This window comes from Grampus griseus (genome assembly GCF_964374135.1).
Source record: "Grampus griseus genome assembly, chromosome: 20".
NCBI classification, from domain to species: Eukaryota; Metazoa; Chordata; class Mammalia; order Artiodactyla; family Delphinidae; genus Grampus; species Grampus griseus.
This window is the reverse complement of record NC_139014.1, coordinates 46145942-46159165: the sequence shown is the minus strand read 5'-3', so window position 1 is coordinate 46159165 and position 13224 is coordinate 46145942. Positions and strand designations below refer to the sequence as shown.

Here is a 13224-nt window from a genome sequence, read left to right as displayed (position 1 = left end):
TGTGTGCTCTGTTATTTTTGAGTGGGGGAGTTCTTTGGTTTCGGGGAGGGATGAGGAAAGAAAGGGTGTTGCTTCCTGCCATTTCCTGTTACCCATTTCTCTCTTTTTTTAAATCTTGTGACTTTTCCTTTTTCTCATTTTTATTTGTTGGATCATCAGCTACAACTCCAAGGCTCTTTTTCCAACCCTCACCCCAGTGTGATGAGCTCAGCGGAGATGGAGGGTGACAGCAGGACACCTCCACAGGCCTCAGGTTGAGATCAGAGAGATAGCAGGAATTACTGGACAGAAGTTTAGTGGGAGGGGTGCCTGATAAGTTTCAGAACTGCCTTCCATTCATCCTTTTGATCGTCCTTTCCACCTTCAGCTTGTTTAGTTCTACCAAGAGTCAGTAGAGGTCACTACAGCTTCATAGGTTCAGTTCCCAGTTGCAGAAGCACACTTTTATTTTAAAGGAGCTGGGGGGTGGGGGGTCAGACCTGCATAGCTTGCCAAAGATTTGAACCGCTGGACACTACAGCTTGACATGTATTTACTACCAGAGCTTCTCAGAGGCTGAGAGACCAGACAATTTTTGAGGCTATTATATTAAAAAATGTAATTCCAACAAGCATTTATTGAGTACATGTTAAAAACACTGCTGTTGCCCTTGGAGATACAACAGTCACAAGTTAGTCACTGCTATCATGGAGCTTACACTGTAGTGCAGGACACCAACAAAACACATATCAGAAAATAAAAGTAGTGAAAAAATAAAACAAGGCATTGTATTACAGAGGGTGAGGGAGGGGGCTACACCAGATTGAAAGCCGAGAAAGACCTCCCCAAAGAGGGAATATTTAAGCTGAGACTTAACGAAAGGAAAAAGGTAAAAACATAGTTAGAAAAATTGGGGTTTATTCTTAATAAGTTCCCCCTTTTTAACTCAGGGGAAAATGTAACATAGTCTAGGACCTGGACCAGTGCTTCTTAAATTTTTACTTAAATGGATCACCTGGGATTCTTGTTAAAATGCAGAGTCTAATTCAGTAAGTCAGAAGTGAAATCCTGAGATTTTGCACTTCCAACAAGCTCCAGTCATGCCGATGCTGCTGGTCCTTGACTGTAACTCTACGATCACAAGATACGAACAGGACTTTTAAATTGAACCCCTGCCCTGAAATAGGTGATGTCTAAATATGGGACACAAGTTTAAAATTGTATGATGAGCATCTTTTTTCAGTAGTGACAGTGTTTCCTTGTGGCTGTAAAAATAATATCAGAAGTTTACAATCCACTGCCATAGCCAAATGGCTCTCCCTCCTCCCCTTGACAGGCCCTAGTGAGGTGACTCGGATAGATGCCCTCTGGACGTCGTCATACCTGCCCCAACAGGTTGAAGGGAGATTCTGAAATGAAGCGAGGCTCCTAATCTCATAGGTGGGGATGCATCTTGACAATTTTAGGAACACAGTACTGGGAAGGGGGACACTAGTAGGCATACCAGCGGAGGGAGTAGGGTGGGTACGGTTTATTTTTCTCAGTTCTCTTAGGTGCTAGAGAAGTGAGATTAATATGACATGGAAATCAGCCTCTTCTCTCCCGTTCCATCTTTTTTAAACTTTCAAATCATTGACACAGAATTGCTAAAATGGGACCTGTTGCTCCCACACATCAGAGCTGCCCTGGACAAAAGCCAAAGTCACAGCTAGGGAAATTGTCTGCTTCCCACGGGAACGTAGACTTTGTTTCTATCCTCCCTGGGCCATTCCATCCTGAATATGCAAGGCTGGCACAGTCGGTAGATGGGGGCGATTCGTCTAGGAGCCTCCCCAGCGCAGCATCAACACCTCCCAGGGCGTTCCCTTCTGCCCTTGGCTCACCTCCCTCATCCGTGACACTCCAGGACATGACAGGGGGTGGACTTGGCACCAGTTCCTCATAGTACAGCGCGCCCCGAGAATGCAGCTCCCACCTTTCTTCTGCCGTAGCTTCAGGGTTCCGCGGTTACAGCGTGCAGCGGGTCATGTGGGCCGAGTCCTTGATCTGTGGACAGTACAGCACTGGGGGAAAGAAGGAGGATTAGTGGCAGCGGAAGGGCGCAGTCGAACTGGCGTTCCGGGGCGCTCTCCCTCCACTGCCTACCCGGGCGGCCCCTCACCGTTGCTAGGCAGCGGCCGCCGCCACCTGCGCGCGGGTGCCAGCACCCGGGCCCAGGGCCGCAGGAGCTCACGCCATCCCGCGCTCCTAGGCCCCGCCCCCTTCTCTCCGTTTCCTAGTCATCGGCCTCTCGTCCGCATCACCGCTTTCCCGAACCGGACCACGCGCCCCATTAGATTCGTGCGCGGCCCGCTCTGTTGCCTCCAAGCGTGACCACAAGTCCGGGTTGACAGTGACTTCAGTGATCCTGCCGCGCGGGAGCAGGGTGGGCGTGCGACAGAAGGGGCACATGACGACGTGGCGCAGACTCACTGCGCGCGCGGCCGCCCCGCCGCCGTCGCCACGCGCCGCCAACTCGCGCAGACAGGCGGTGCAGAGCGTGTGGCCGCAGCGGGCGCGCGCCGTCCCGGGGAGGCGGCGGGGCTCGCGGTCCCCGAGGTTGAAGGGCCGGTAGCAGATGTTGCAGTCCAGCTCGCCCCGCTCCGGAAGAGACGGCACCCTCACCAGGAGCTGCATCGTGCCCGCCGCGGACTCGAGGGCGTCGCTAACGGAGCGGGCCTGTTCTGGGGCCCGCGCCGAGGCCTGTTGCCCCTTTTAATAGTGAGACCCCCGCCCCTCTTGAGGCGTCAAGCGGCGGTCAGGCCGCTCCCCGCGGCAGCACGCGTGGGGGCGGTGGAGGTGCGAGACCCCGAATGCCAGCCATGGCGAAGCGAGGGGAGCGGGCCAGGCGGTGCGAGGGCTGGGGAGGGGAAGTCGCGGCACGCCCCACCCCCCCACACACTCCCTCCATGGCTTCCTTTATCCCCCACGCAGAGCCAGCGTTCCTTAATTCTACTGTGTGCAAATCCCCAGTTCCCTCCCTGGGCCCGGGCCCTCAGCCACTGGCACAGGGTTTCTCACACTCCTTCACAACCCACCCAAACGTACTTCGTAAGCCAGTGACACCGCCCATTCTGCCCAATCTTCAGTGGGCTCCTGGGCGTTTGAGCAGATGCTGCCCTCAATTTTCCTTGTTATATACGACCTCCCTGTGTTCTTGTAAGGGTGGCTTCCCAAATTTTATTCTCAAACTGCTCAACTCCCAGGTGAAATCTCAGCCTAAGGAGGGCCCTAGATTCCAGGACCGTGGCCTTAGGAATGCTGGGAATCCTATCCTTCCTGAGTAGCCAGGCCTGGACACCCACACACCATGATGGCTCCAGCAACGCAGCCCAGCCTGAGCTCTGACTCAGGGGTGTGACTTCTGCTACAGGTAAACAGGACACAGTACTCACAGCCCACATTCCCTCACGGTGCCACACCCATCCCCCAGCCGCAGCCTCACCCTCCTCTCCTGGACCTGCGGTCCACATTCTGTTGTGGAGGTTCATAGCACGGACTCTAGAGCCCGCTTACCAGTTGTGACACTTTGAGCAGGTTACTTAACTTCTCTGGGACTTGGTTTCCTCATCTATAACGTGTGGATGATAATAGGATTGAATCAGCTTATATACTGATTCTAAGGTGCTTAGAATGATACTTGGCACACAGTAAACACACCATATATTAGCTGTTGTTAGTATCCTGTGACCCAGCCTATGTTGTGTTTACTTTAACTTCTTGGCACCCAACGTTTCCAACACCCATTTCTTTTCTTTTTTTTAAACCCTGTTGCTTTCACCTTAGTAACACCCACTCAACCTTCAGCTCTCCACGCAGCCTCACTGTGTGAAATACCCACTGTAGACTCTGGTAACACCACGTGCTTTCCTCTGGACTTTGGACAACCAAAGTTTGTGTGTGTTTGGGGGTTACTTGTTACTTCTTTGCCTTTCCCATCTGTAAACTTCACAATGGTTGTTCTGAGTCTGGTTTTGTTCACCACTGTGTCCCTGTGCTGTACCATAGTAGGACTCAATAGATAAATACTTGTTAAATTAATGAACGAGGTGAGTGATAAATATGGTAAACGAGGGAATTCCCTGGCTGTCCAGTGGTTAGGACTCTTTCCCTGCTGGGGGAACTAAAATCCTGCAAGCCATGCAGCACGGCCAAAAATAATAATAATAATAAATTTTATATATATATATATACACATATATGTATATATCGTAAACGAGGTGTGACAATAAAGGAAGATTCCTTACAAGGGGTTTCTAACTGCCTCTGAAGGTAATTCTAAGAGGACGTTTTTCAATGTTTTGAGCCATGGGGTAGGCATCATTAAAATAAGTGCACAGCCCTCCAAGGTAACTGTTTAAGGAGAGTACTATTTTGAATTTATAAATTCTTGTATGTTTGTTACAGAATAACTAACAATAGTCACACATTTTTACCTCTTTGTTTCCTCCACAGTCTTCCAAAATGAGTGGGAGATGATAGGAGTGGATGTAAGTATTCATTAGTTGATGCGGTTGGCTGCTAATCCAGTAAATGGCATGCTGCTGACTTCTCTCTTTTGAAAATTGGTTTTATTCTACTCTCCCAGCTTCGGGATCAAGGAAGGGTGAGGATGGGAAGAAGGGAGATGGTGAGGTTTTATATATATATATATATATATATATATATATTTTTTTTTTTTTGCAGTACGCGGGCCTCTCACTGTTGTGGCCTCTCCTGTTGCAGAGCACAGGCTCTGGACACGCAGGCTCAGCGGCCATGGCTCACGAGCCTAGCCGGTCCACGGCATGTGGGATCTTCCTGGACCGGGGCATGAACCTGCATCCCCTGCATCGGCAGGCAGACTCTCCACCACTGCGCCACCAGGGAAGCCCGGTGAGGTTATATTTTAAGGGAGGCAGAGCTCATCCTACCCTGCCTTGTGATCTTTAAAGGTTATAACTTTCCACCCACTTTGTGTCCCAGGGAAATCAGAGTTCTTTGGGGAAGAATAAGGGTAAGGCTCTGACATAATCCCATTTGCTTCTGCTTTTCCACCACTCTCACACCTGATCTTTGACTTGTTTTCTTTCTTTTCTTTATAATATTTCTTTTCCCTGTCTCTGTATCATTTCAACCATAGACCGGTTTTCATTTTACCTCTCCTTCCCCAAATCCCAAAGCCTTAACCTCAGAACAGCCCCTCCCCCTCAGCCACAGGAAAACCACCTAGATAGTTCATTGGCGTATGTGTGGGTATCAGGCAAGAGGGAAACAAGACGAATGGCTAATATAACTTACAAAACAAAACAAGGGGGCTTCCCTGGTGGCTCAGTGGTTGAGAGCCCGCCTGCCGATTCAGGGGATGCAGGTTCGTGCCACAACAGTGAGAGGCCCGCGTACCGCAAAAAAAAAACACAAAAAAACAAAACAAGGGTAAGAGTGAGCATCAGAGGGAGGAGCAACAAAGCTATGAAGCCCGGCCTGTGGGTTCTAAGGAAGAAAGCTGTGGCCTGGAGGATCAGGTGCCTGGGTCCTTGATGAGAGCAGTGACTAGGAGCATGATGCCTGGGTCACTGAGGTAAAGGAGCAGTGGACAGGTAGTGCTGGACCTTTCTAACGGCAGGGTGCTAGAGGCCCAGATACGTGAGACTGAGATCCTAACCTCTCAGCCCCCAGCAATTTCAGACGCGGTAAGTGATGATCAAGCTGAGATTTTATTTACAGTTCCCTGGGAAGTCTTACACAAGAGGGGCCATCATTATTGCTTTAAGATTATTGCCAGGAGGAAGACTACAGTCCTCCACTCCCGGGTAGGAGTCCTGCTCAAGGCTCAAAAGTTTATCCCCAGACCTTTTATGTCAGCCCCATTTCTCTGCCCTGACCTAAAGGCTGTCACCTTTTCCTGCAAAGTGCGGCCCAACCGTACTTTCCAAGGGCTTCCCTGGCCACTTGTGCCAGGACAGGCTATACATCGGCCGTCAATTTTCCCTCATCAGTGCTTTGTCACTGCACTCCCCACCCTACCCCTCTCTGACAAGAACAAAGTCTCAACACTTTTTGTGGTTTTAAGCCCTCCTCCACCTCCTGGCTGAGGCAGGGTCCTAGTTTCCCAAAGATTATCATTTACTTCCTGCCAGGACCAGCCTGGCTTCCTTTGTAACGAATGTAAGAGCCCCATCTCCTTTGTCCCAGATGACATCAAAACTCACTTCATATTAGGTTGTTACCCCTTGATGACATTTCAAGGGCCACTTCTGAGGTACTCTGCATGGGTCTTGTATCTGCCTTTTTTCCCCCTGGGCCTCGGCGATTAGGGGAAGAGAGAAGGGAGCGAGGCCAAGTGGCAGAGAGGGGACAGCCCAGTAGCTCATGCCCAGGATTAGCAGGGAGACCTAGGAGGACGCAATAGGGGGCGGCGGACTACTTTCCCTCTCAAGCCCTACTGCGGGAGGATATGGCTTTGTTCATGCTTTCGCTATTGTGACCGGAACTCGTTAGTGGGCGGGGCCTCCCTGGCTCCGGCCGCTGCGTGGAGGGCTCCGGCCGCTGCGTGAAGGGCTCCGGAGCGGGAGGGAGGCGGGAGCGGGTCCCTGCGCCCCCGACGGACTATTTCTTGAGATGAGGTTTGTGGCCCAGGAGCCCTTCTATCTCCATCACCGTCTGCGGGGTCAGCTGACTCAGCACCTGCAATTGAATGGGGTGGTGGAGAGGTGCAGGGTTGCTGAACAAGGGAATGAGGTTGGAAAACCCGGGGAGCCGCACAGCGAAGCCAGGTGGCAGGGAAAGAGTCGCAGCTGTGCCCCTGCCTCACCGTCTCACCCTGCGACCTCTCATTTGCCAAGCGAGGACATTGTAGTGGGTGACCTCACAGGCCCATTCTGGGCTGGACAGCAAGGCCTTGCTTGAGTGCTGGAACAGGGGACAGAGATGGGCTCTGGCTCTGACACCCGCCCCACTGCCCCCCACACCCTTCCCCCCTCACCTGCAGGGCGCCCAGGTGTTCAATCAGCTGCTCTGCACTGGACACCCCCAGCAAGACCGAGCTGACACCCTCACTGCGGAGACACCACGCTGGGCCAGAGAAGGAAATAAAAAAGAACTGGTCGGAAAGAGTGAGCACGCAGACTTCAGAGGTGTCTCCGAGGAAGAGGGTCCTCCCCAGAGACAAACCAGTCTGCGGTTTGGTAGCATCTCAGGAGGAGAAAAGGCCTCTGCAGGGTCCAGGGCTGGCAGTGTCTCACCAATAGCAAGCTGCGCCACGGTGCAGCCCAGCTGGTGAGCGATGGGGAGAAGGTCCATGACTTTGGCTTGTTGCTTCTTGCCATCCTCGCTCTGCACTTTGTCTTTGTGCCACTGGTAGCCCTGGAGGCCAAGGAGAATCAGCAAAAGACGACTCCTCAGATAGTCCACTCCTGCCGTCCTGAGCCCCCAGATCTCACCTTGATGTTGACCCTGCAGGTATCTGGGACTCGCCCATCATACTTGCTAGTGATGAGGCCACAGGCAAGAGGGGACCAGGTGACTGAGCCAACACCTAAGAGGAAGAGGATTGGATGTGGGAAAGGGATCTAGGTGATGGTGAGGCCGAGGGAAAGGTAGGGATGAGGGAACTTCGAACCAATCTTGTGGTAGAGCTCTGGCAGCTGCATCTCCACCTTCTCTCTCTGAAACAGATGGTGCTCAGCTTGTTCACACACTGGAGGAATCAGGTTGAACTGTCTGGCCATGGAGTAGGCCTCCTGAGTTGGGGTGGGGAAAAGATGGGGGTCAGAGCACTCCTTCCATTTTCTTCCACTCCCCCCCTCTCCAGTAGAGTGGGGTTTGGAGTGGCCATGTGAAAAGTGGGAACAAGTTGTAGGATGGCGAGGTGGGTGGCACACTCACCATGATTTCTGCAGCCCCCCATCGGGATGTCCCCCAGTATAGGGCCAGGCCCTGGTTGATGACATAGGTCATGGCTCGCACAATCTCTAGGCACATAGGAGAGGGAGAGCCTCACTGTCAGACCCCTGGCATCCTGGGTTCCAGATGTGCAGACCTCTGCCTGCCCCACCAAGGCCCCACTCATCCCTGTGGAGTCGGAGGGGTTGGTATCTGCTTTTCACCTCCCTCCCCGTCCAAGTCCTGGGGTCTGAGCCTCTGCTGTGGAGCTTGGGAGGCCTTCTGAGCAGGGGCTGGCTTCTGCTGAGGGTTTTAGAAGTGCTCAGTTTTGAAGGGCTGTCAGGGTTGGGGTGCTGCTTTTACCCTCCATGGGACTGTTGGGGTCTGAGCGATTGGCGAAGATGATGTCCACATATCCCAGCTGGAGGCGTTCCAGGGATCCTCGCAAGCCTGGGGTAAAAGCATGGGGCGAGGAAGGTAAGCTCTTCAGCTTCAGTTTCCTAAGAATTTAGACCTTATCCTTTTGCCATGGCCACCTAAATCCCGGCTTCCTTATTCAAAGCCTCAGACTCAGAGCTTCAGAGAATGTTCCCAACTCCTCTGGCTTCCATACCCAGCCACCTCCAGTTCCCAGCCCCTAACTCTTACCCTCAATGATGTGTTTGCGGCTCAAGCCTCGCTCAGTTTCTGCCCTGTAGGAAAAGGTAAGTCAGAGATGAGGTGTGTCAAAGATAAGGGACCAGGGCTGGCCTGGAATCATGAGGAACTGGTATTTCAGGGGTCCTCACAGGCAGGATGCAGACCTGGAGTAGCAGGTGCAGGGACTGCTGTCCCCACCCCCATCCCATGCACCTTCACACAGTCTCTGCAGATCTCCCCAATTATAGTGAGGCAGCCACTTACTGTCCTCCCCCAAAAATCTTGGTGGTGATGACATAGCTTGATCTCCTGGAAGAAAGAGAAATGGTAGAACGGGCAAGAAAAGGATTTTTGGATGATCATGTCCCCAGCAACCTCCCGGCCCTCCCCACCCACCCAACATGTCTTACCTCCAACCTTTGCTCTTGAGGATGTTGCCTAGGGTTCTTTCAGCCCTGGAAGGAAGACAGTGTAGAAGCACTGACCCCTCCAAAGTGGATCAGTTTCTTTCCTTCCTCCCCACCTTTCCCTTCAACTAATTTCCTCTCCTGTAAAATGGAGCATAAACGAGGAGGCCATTGGGCTGTCAGCCCCATCCTAGAGTAAGTAAGAGGGGCTCCCAATCTAGGGTTCTAGTCGTATCATTTTCACTCATTCATTCAACAAATGTCAGCTGTGCATCACTGTGTACCAAGCTCTGTTCTGGGTGCTGAAGGGATAGAATAGGATGAGAGAAGAGGGACCAACTATAGTGGAGCCAGGGAGGACACTGCCTCGTCTGGTTCCAACTATTTGTATTGCCCTCCCCCTTCTTTTAGTCTTTGCAAAGTTCCACCCATCCTCCAAAATTTAGCTTGGTCCTCCAAAATTTAGCTTGGATTCTGCCTCATTCTATGGAAAATGTTCTCTGATTGCTGTAGTCTATGGTCAGTCCTTGTCAGCTTCCATAGCTCTTATTGGCTACACAATTTTTTGACACTTAATCATGAGTTAATGTGTGACAAGTCTTAAGTTATGGTGGGCTCTTACTGAAGTGTTACTGTTATTTAATCTTTCGTATCTCCTTGTCTTTTGGTTTGTTTGTTTAACCACTTAGACTGTGAGCTTTTTGAGGGCATATTGATGTCATCCTTCAATCAGATACCTGCTCTGTGACAGGCTCTGCATAGGTACTTAGGTGACGTGGGAAAGAGCAAGACAAGTTCTGTGGAGGGAGGAGCCTCCCAGGTGAGCAGTGAATATGGCCTTGTAAACGAGTAATTGATGAACTCAGTGTCAGAGGGTAGTGTAAAGTGCTTTGGGAGCTGATGGGGATAGTGACCAACTTTGGGGAGCTGGGCAAAGGCTTCTTGGAAGAGTTGACATCTGAGACAAGTCTTAAAGATAAGCAAAAGAGTTTGCCAGAAGAAGAGGCAGGAGTAGTCATCCTAGGTTTTTACTATTTGCAGCGTGAAGCCATGTGTGCTGTGGTATAGTATGTTTGAAATTTATCTTTGTCATCCTCACATAGTTGCACATAAATGACGTCCAGGAAATAGTTGTTTGTTTTATTTCATTTTGACTGCACAGTATGCCCCATTGCCCTCAAAGCTGGAGAGAGACAGATGTTGGGACTACAGTTCCCATAATGCTTTGGGGCCCCATTGGCTGAAATGTTGGAACTTAGTGATGCAGAATTCCCAGGGTTCTTTAGGGGGGAAACCAAAAAGCCCTGATATTCTCTCAGCCTTCCAAGTGTAACTTAGTCTTTCACCCCAGTCCTTACTTTCCCGCTGCATACACTTCGGTGGTGTCAAACAGGTTTACGCCATGCTCATAGGCTACTGTCAGCACATCCTCTGCTGTCTAGGATGGTGAGAGAAAAAGTTGAAGACCAGCAACCAGCCTCTCAGTTACCTTCCTTACGGCATTCTAGCCCATCAGACCTCAACCTTCGTTTACACATTCACTCCCCTTTCCCCATCCTCCAACCTCAGGTCCACCGTTCCCCATGCTTGTTGTCCAAACCCCTATGCAAGTCCATTTCCCCCCTTTTTGGTTCTCTCATACCCCCTCACCCTGCTTCTAGGTCCCATCACTTATACCTCATCTGAGATCTGAGAACCAAATGTGACCCAGGTACCTGCAAGAGAGAAGCCAGGCAGGTGAGACCTGTGGGGGCAAGCCATGAAAGAACGCCCCTTCCCTTAATTCCTCTTCTTTCTAACTCACCTAGGCCAAGGCAGGATACCCGAAGACCAGACTTTCCTAGGTTCCTGCAGGACACAGAGGCAGAAGGAAGGGGCAGAGCCTCCATTAGGAACATAGATTATCAGCCTCCAGTTCCTCTCCTTCCAGACTGAGATGCCCTCAGGGTGTCTCAGTCCAAAGAAGCTAGACTCAGTGGGCCCACTAAATTGGGCAGTGCTATGGCCATAGCATAAGTGAACAAATAATGACTGTTCCTCTGGAGCCACTGTCCAGTGCCTCTGTTCCTTCCTATCACATTGAAGATGTGCTGCCTGCTTAACGTTTCTGCTGGTGGGTCTTGTGTTTATTTGAGTCATCTCTGGGATGTGTAGAGTCGAGGTTGGGGGTTGGCTGGGAGGAATGCGACTGGCTAATTGTGATGAGTTTGTGAAAACAGATCATCAGAGAGTGCTGTGCTAAAGGGCAGACACTGGGGTGGAAGGGGTAAACCAAGTCAAGTTCAGGCACTCAGGCAGGCAAGGATCCTTGGATAGGCTAGGCAGGGAGGCCTCCAACAAAAGCAGGTAGGACACCTGGGTGGAGAGTATGAGAGGTAAGACCAGTTCCCCCTCTTCCCCTCTCTACTCCCTCTGCTCCTGTTGGCTTGTGAAGTCTGTCTTCAAACCAGAGAGACGCTCCTCCCAAGGACCCCCCACCCAGGCCGTCCGCTCAGCTTCCCAATCAGGGCCACCACATGGAGGGGATCAAATTCCTCAAGTGACAAAGCCAGGTCAGATCAGTGACCTCTGCTCACTCTCAAGCAGGAGCCCCTCCCCTCCCCCCTACTGGTAGTCCTGAGAGCCCAGCGGTTCTCTGAGATAAAGTCGGTTACATTTCCGTCCATCTTACCCACATGGCCCCTGTCCTTCGGCAGGGGCTTGAGAGATGTGGTCCATCCTTCCAAGGGCCCCACTTCCCTCCCCACCAAGAAGGTTGCAGGAGACCTTGGGGCATGTGGGGGCAGTATCTGGGTCAGGCACACTGAGCAGGCCACAGTGAGAAGCCGTTTCCTTCCCCCATCTTCCCAGGACACGACCCAAGGACACTTCATCCCGGGGGGTGGGGGTGGGGGTGTGCAGCCTGGAGATCCGTGCATCCCTCGCCTCCCTGAGGGTAAGGAGGGAAGCTTAGGAGTATCCCCTGGGTCTGACAGGCCTGGTCAACCTTGGTAAACTTGATTTTCTACTAGTCGGGGGTATGGACGGAGAGCAAGAGAGGGCCCAAGTAAGGGAGTGCCAATGATGGGAAGAGGAGATGGAGTGAGCCGGGATCTTCTTAGCGAAGTTTGAGGGGGTTCTGGAAGCATCCCAGGAAGCCTCAGGGGTCAGGAAAGGGGAGCAGATGTGGCGGGCTGCCCGGCCACCCCCATACCTGTATTTCATGCCAGTGCCTCGGCCGGTGCTCTCTCGGAGGACCCCAGCGGGCGCTGGGGGTCGGGGGACCACTGCGGCCCGGGCCTTGGGGCCCGACCCTCCTCCCCCCGTAGGATTCCCATGCCCCCCGCCGACCGGCCCGCCATTACCGCCCCCGGGGCCCGGCCGGGGTCCACACAGACGGTCCTCACTGCTCCGGCTGCGAAGGTTCTGCTCGGTACATGCGATAGACACCTGCATGCCGGCTGGCCAAGGCGAGGGAGGGGGCTCCGAGGGGGCGGGAGGAGGAGGGAACCGGTAAGCCCGAGGGGAGACACCCGGGGGTGTAGTGGCGCGAGCCCTAGAAGAGCGGGAAGGCTGAGGAGGTTGCGGCGGGAGCAGCCAGGCAGGATCCGGCTCGCGGGGGCGGGCTGCTGGAGGTCGCGGGGTTTGCGGCGGAGAGGAGAAACGCGGGGGGGCGCCACGAGTGGAGCGATTAGGATTCGGGGGTACTGGCGCAGGGAGGAGAGGGGGAAATGGACGAGGGTAAAGGTCGAGGGCTATTCTCGGAGGGTAGGAACTTAGGGACGGGGGGGGGCGGAAGAGAGATGCCACCTCAGCCCGAACCGCAGCGGGACCCGATAGACTCCCAGCCGCGTCGGCTGCGGGCCCAGCTTATCAACATGCAGACACCGCCCCCTCATCTGCATAAAGACGCCCGCCTCCCAGCCAAAACCTGCCGCTCATCTGCATAAGCCCCACCTTCCGGAGCTCCGCAGCTTGGGTGTTCTGTGGGCTCACAGGAACCGGAGAGCAGAACCGGGAGGGTGGTTCTACTCTCTGCACCCCGAGGCCAGTCGGCCTTCCCCCAACCCAGTGGTTTTCAATCAGTGAGCTATTTTCTCCCCTAGGGGACGTTTGGCAAGATCTGGAGACATTGTTGACTGTCACGATCTGGGTGCGCGCGCGCGCGCGTGTGAGAGAAAGAGAGAAAGAGAAAGACATGGAGACGTGCTACCAGCATCTAGTGAGTGGCGGCCAGAACAAAGTACACGACAGCACCCCCCCCGCCCCACACACACACCAAGATATTATCCAGCCCCAAACGTCAATAGTGCCGCTG

At 53.0% G+C, this 13224-nt stretch overlaps 2 protein-coding genes across 2 annotated transcripts; both read right to left on the bottom strand.

Moving 5' to 3' along the window:
• Positions 1-1207: 1207 nt before the first annotated feature.
• Positions 1208-2655, bottom strand: RNF227 (ring finger protein 227; the record flags this gene model as incomplete). Its single annotated transcript, XM_082679936.1, is given in 3 exon segments — positions 1208-2042; positions 2141-2256; positions 2258-2655. Coding segments are annotated over 3 exon segments (570 nt in total). The 3' UTR covers positions 1208-1986.
• Positions 2656-6606: 3951 nt separating this feature from the next.
• Positions 6607-12362, bottom strand: KCNAB3 (potassium voltage-gated channel subfamily A regulatory beta subunit 3; the record flags this gene model as incomplete). The annotated part of the gene is made up of 14 exons (XM_082679889.1): positions 6607-6684; positions 6983-7071; positions 7242-7362; positions 7440-7534; positions 7619-7739; positions 7885-7970; positions 8245-8331; positions 8530-8573; positions 8785-8829; positions 8931-8975; positions 10286-10365; positions 10605-10642; positions 10732-10775; positions 12121-12362. The coding sequence occupies 14 exons, from the start codon at positions 12360-12362 to the stop codon at positions 6607-6609; spliced, it is 1215 nt and encodes a 404-aa protein (XP_082536015.1).
• Positions 12363-13224: the final 862 nt, after the last annotated feature.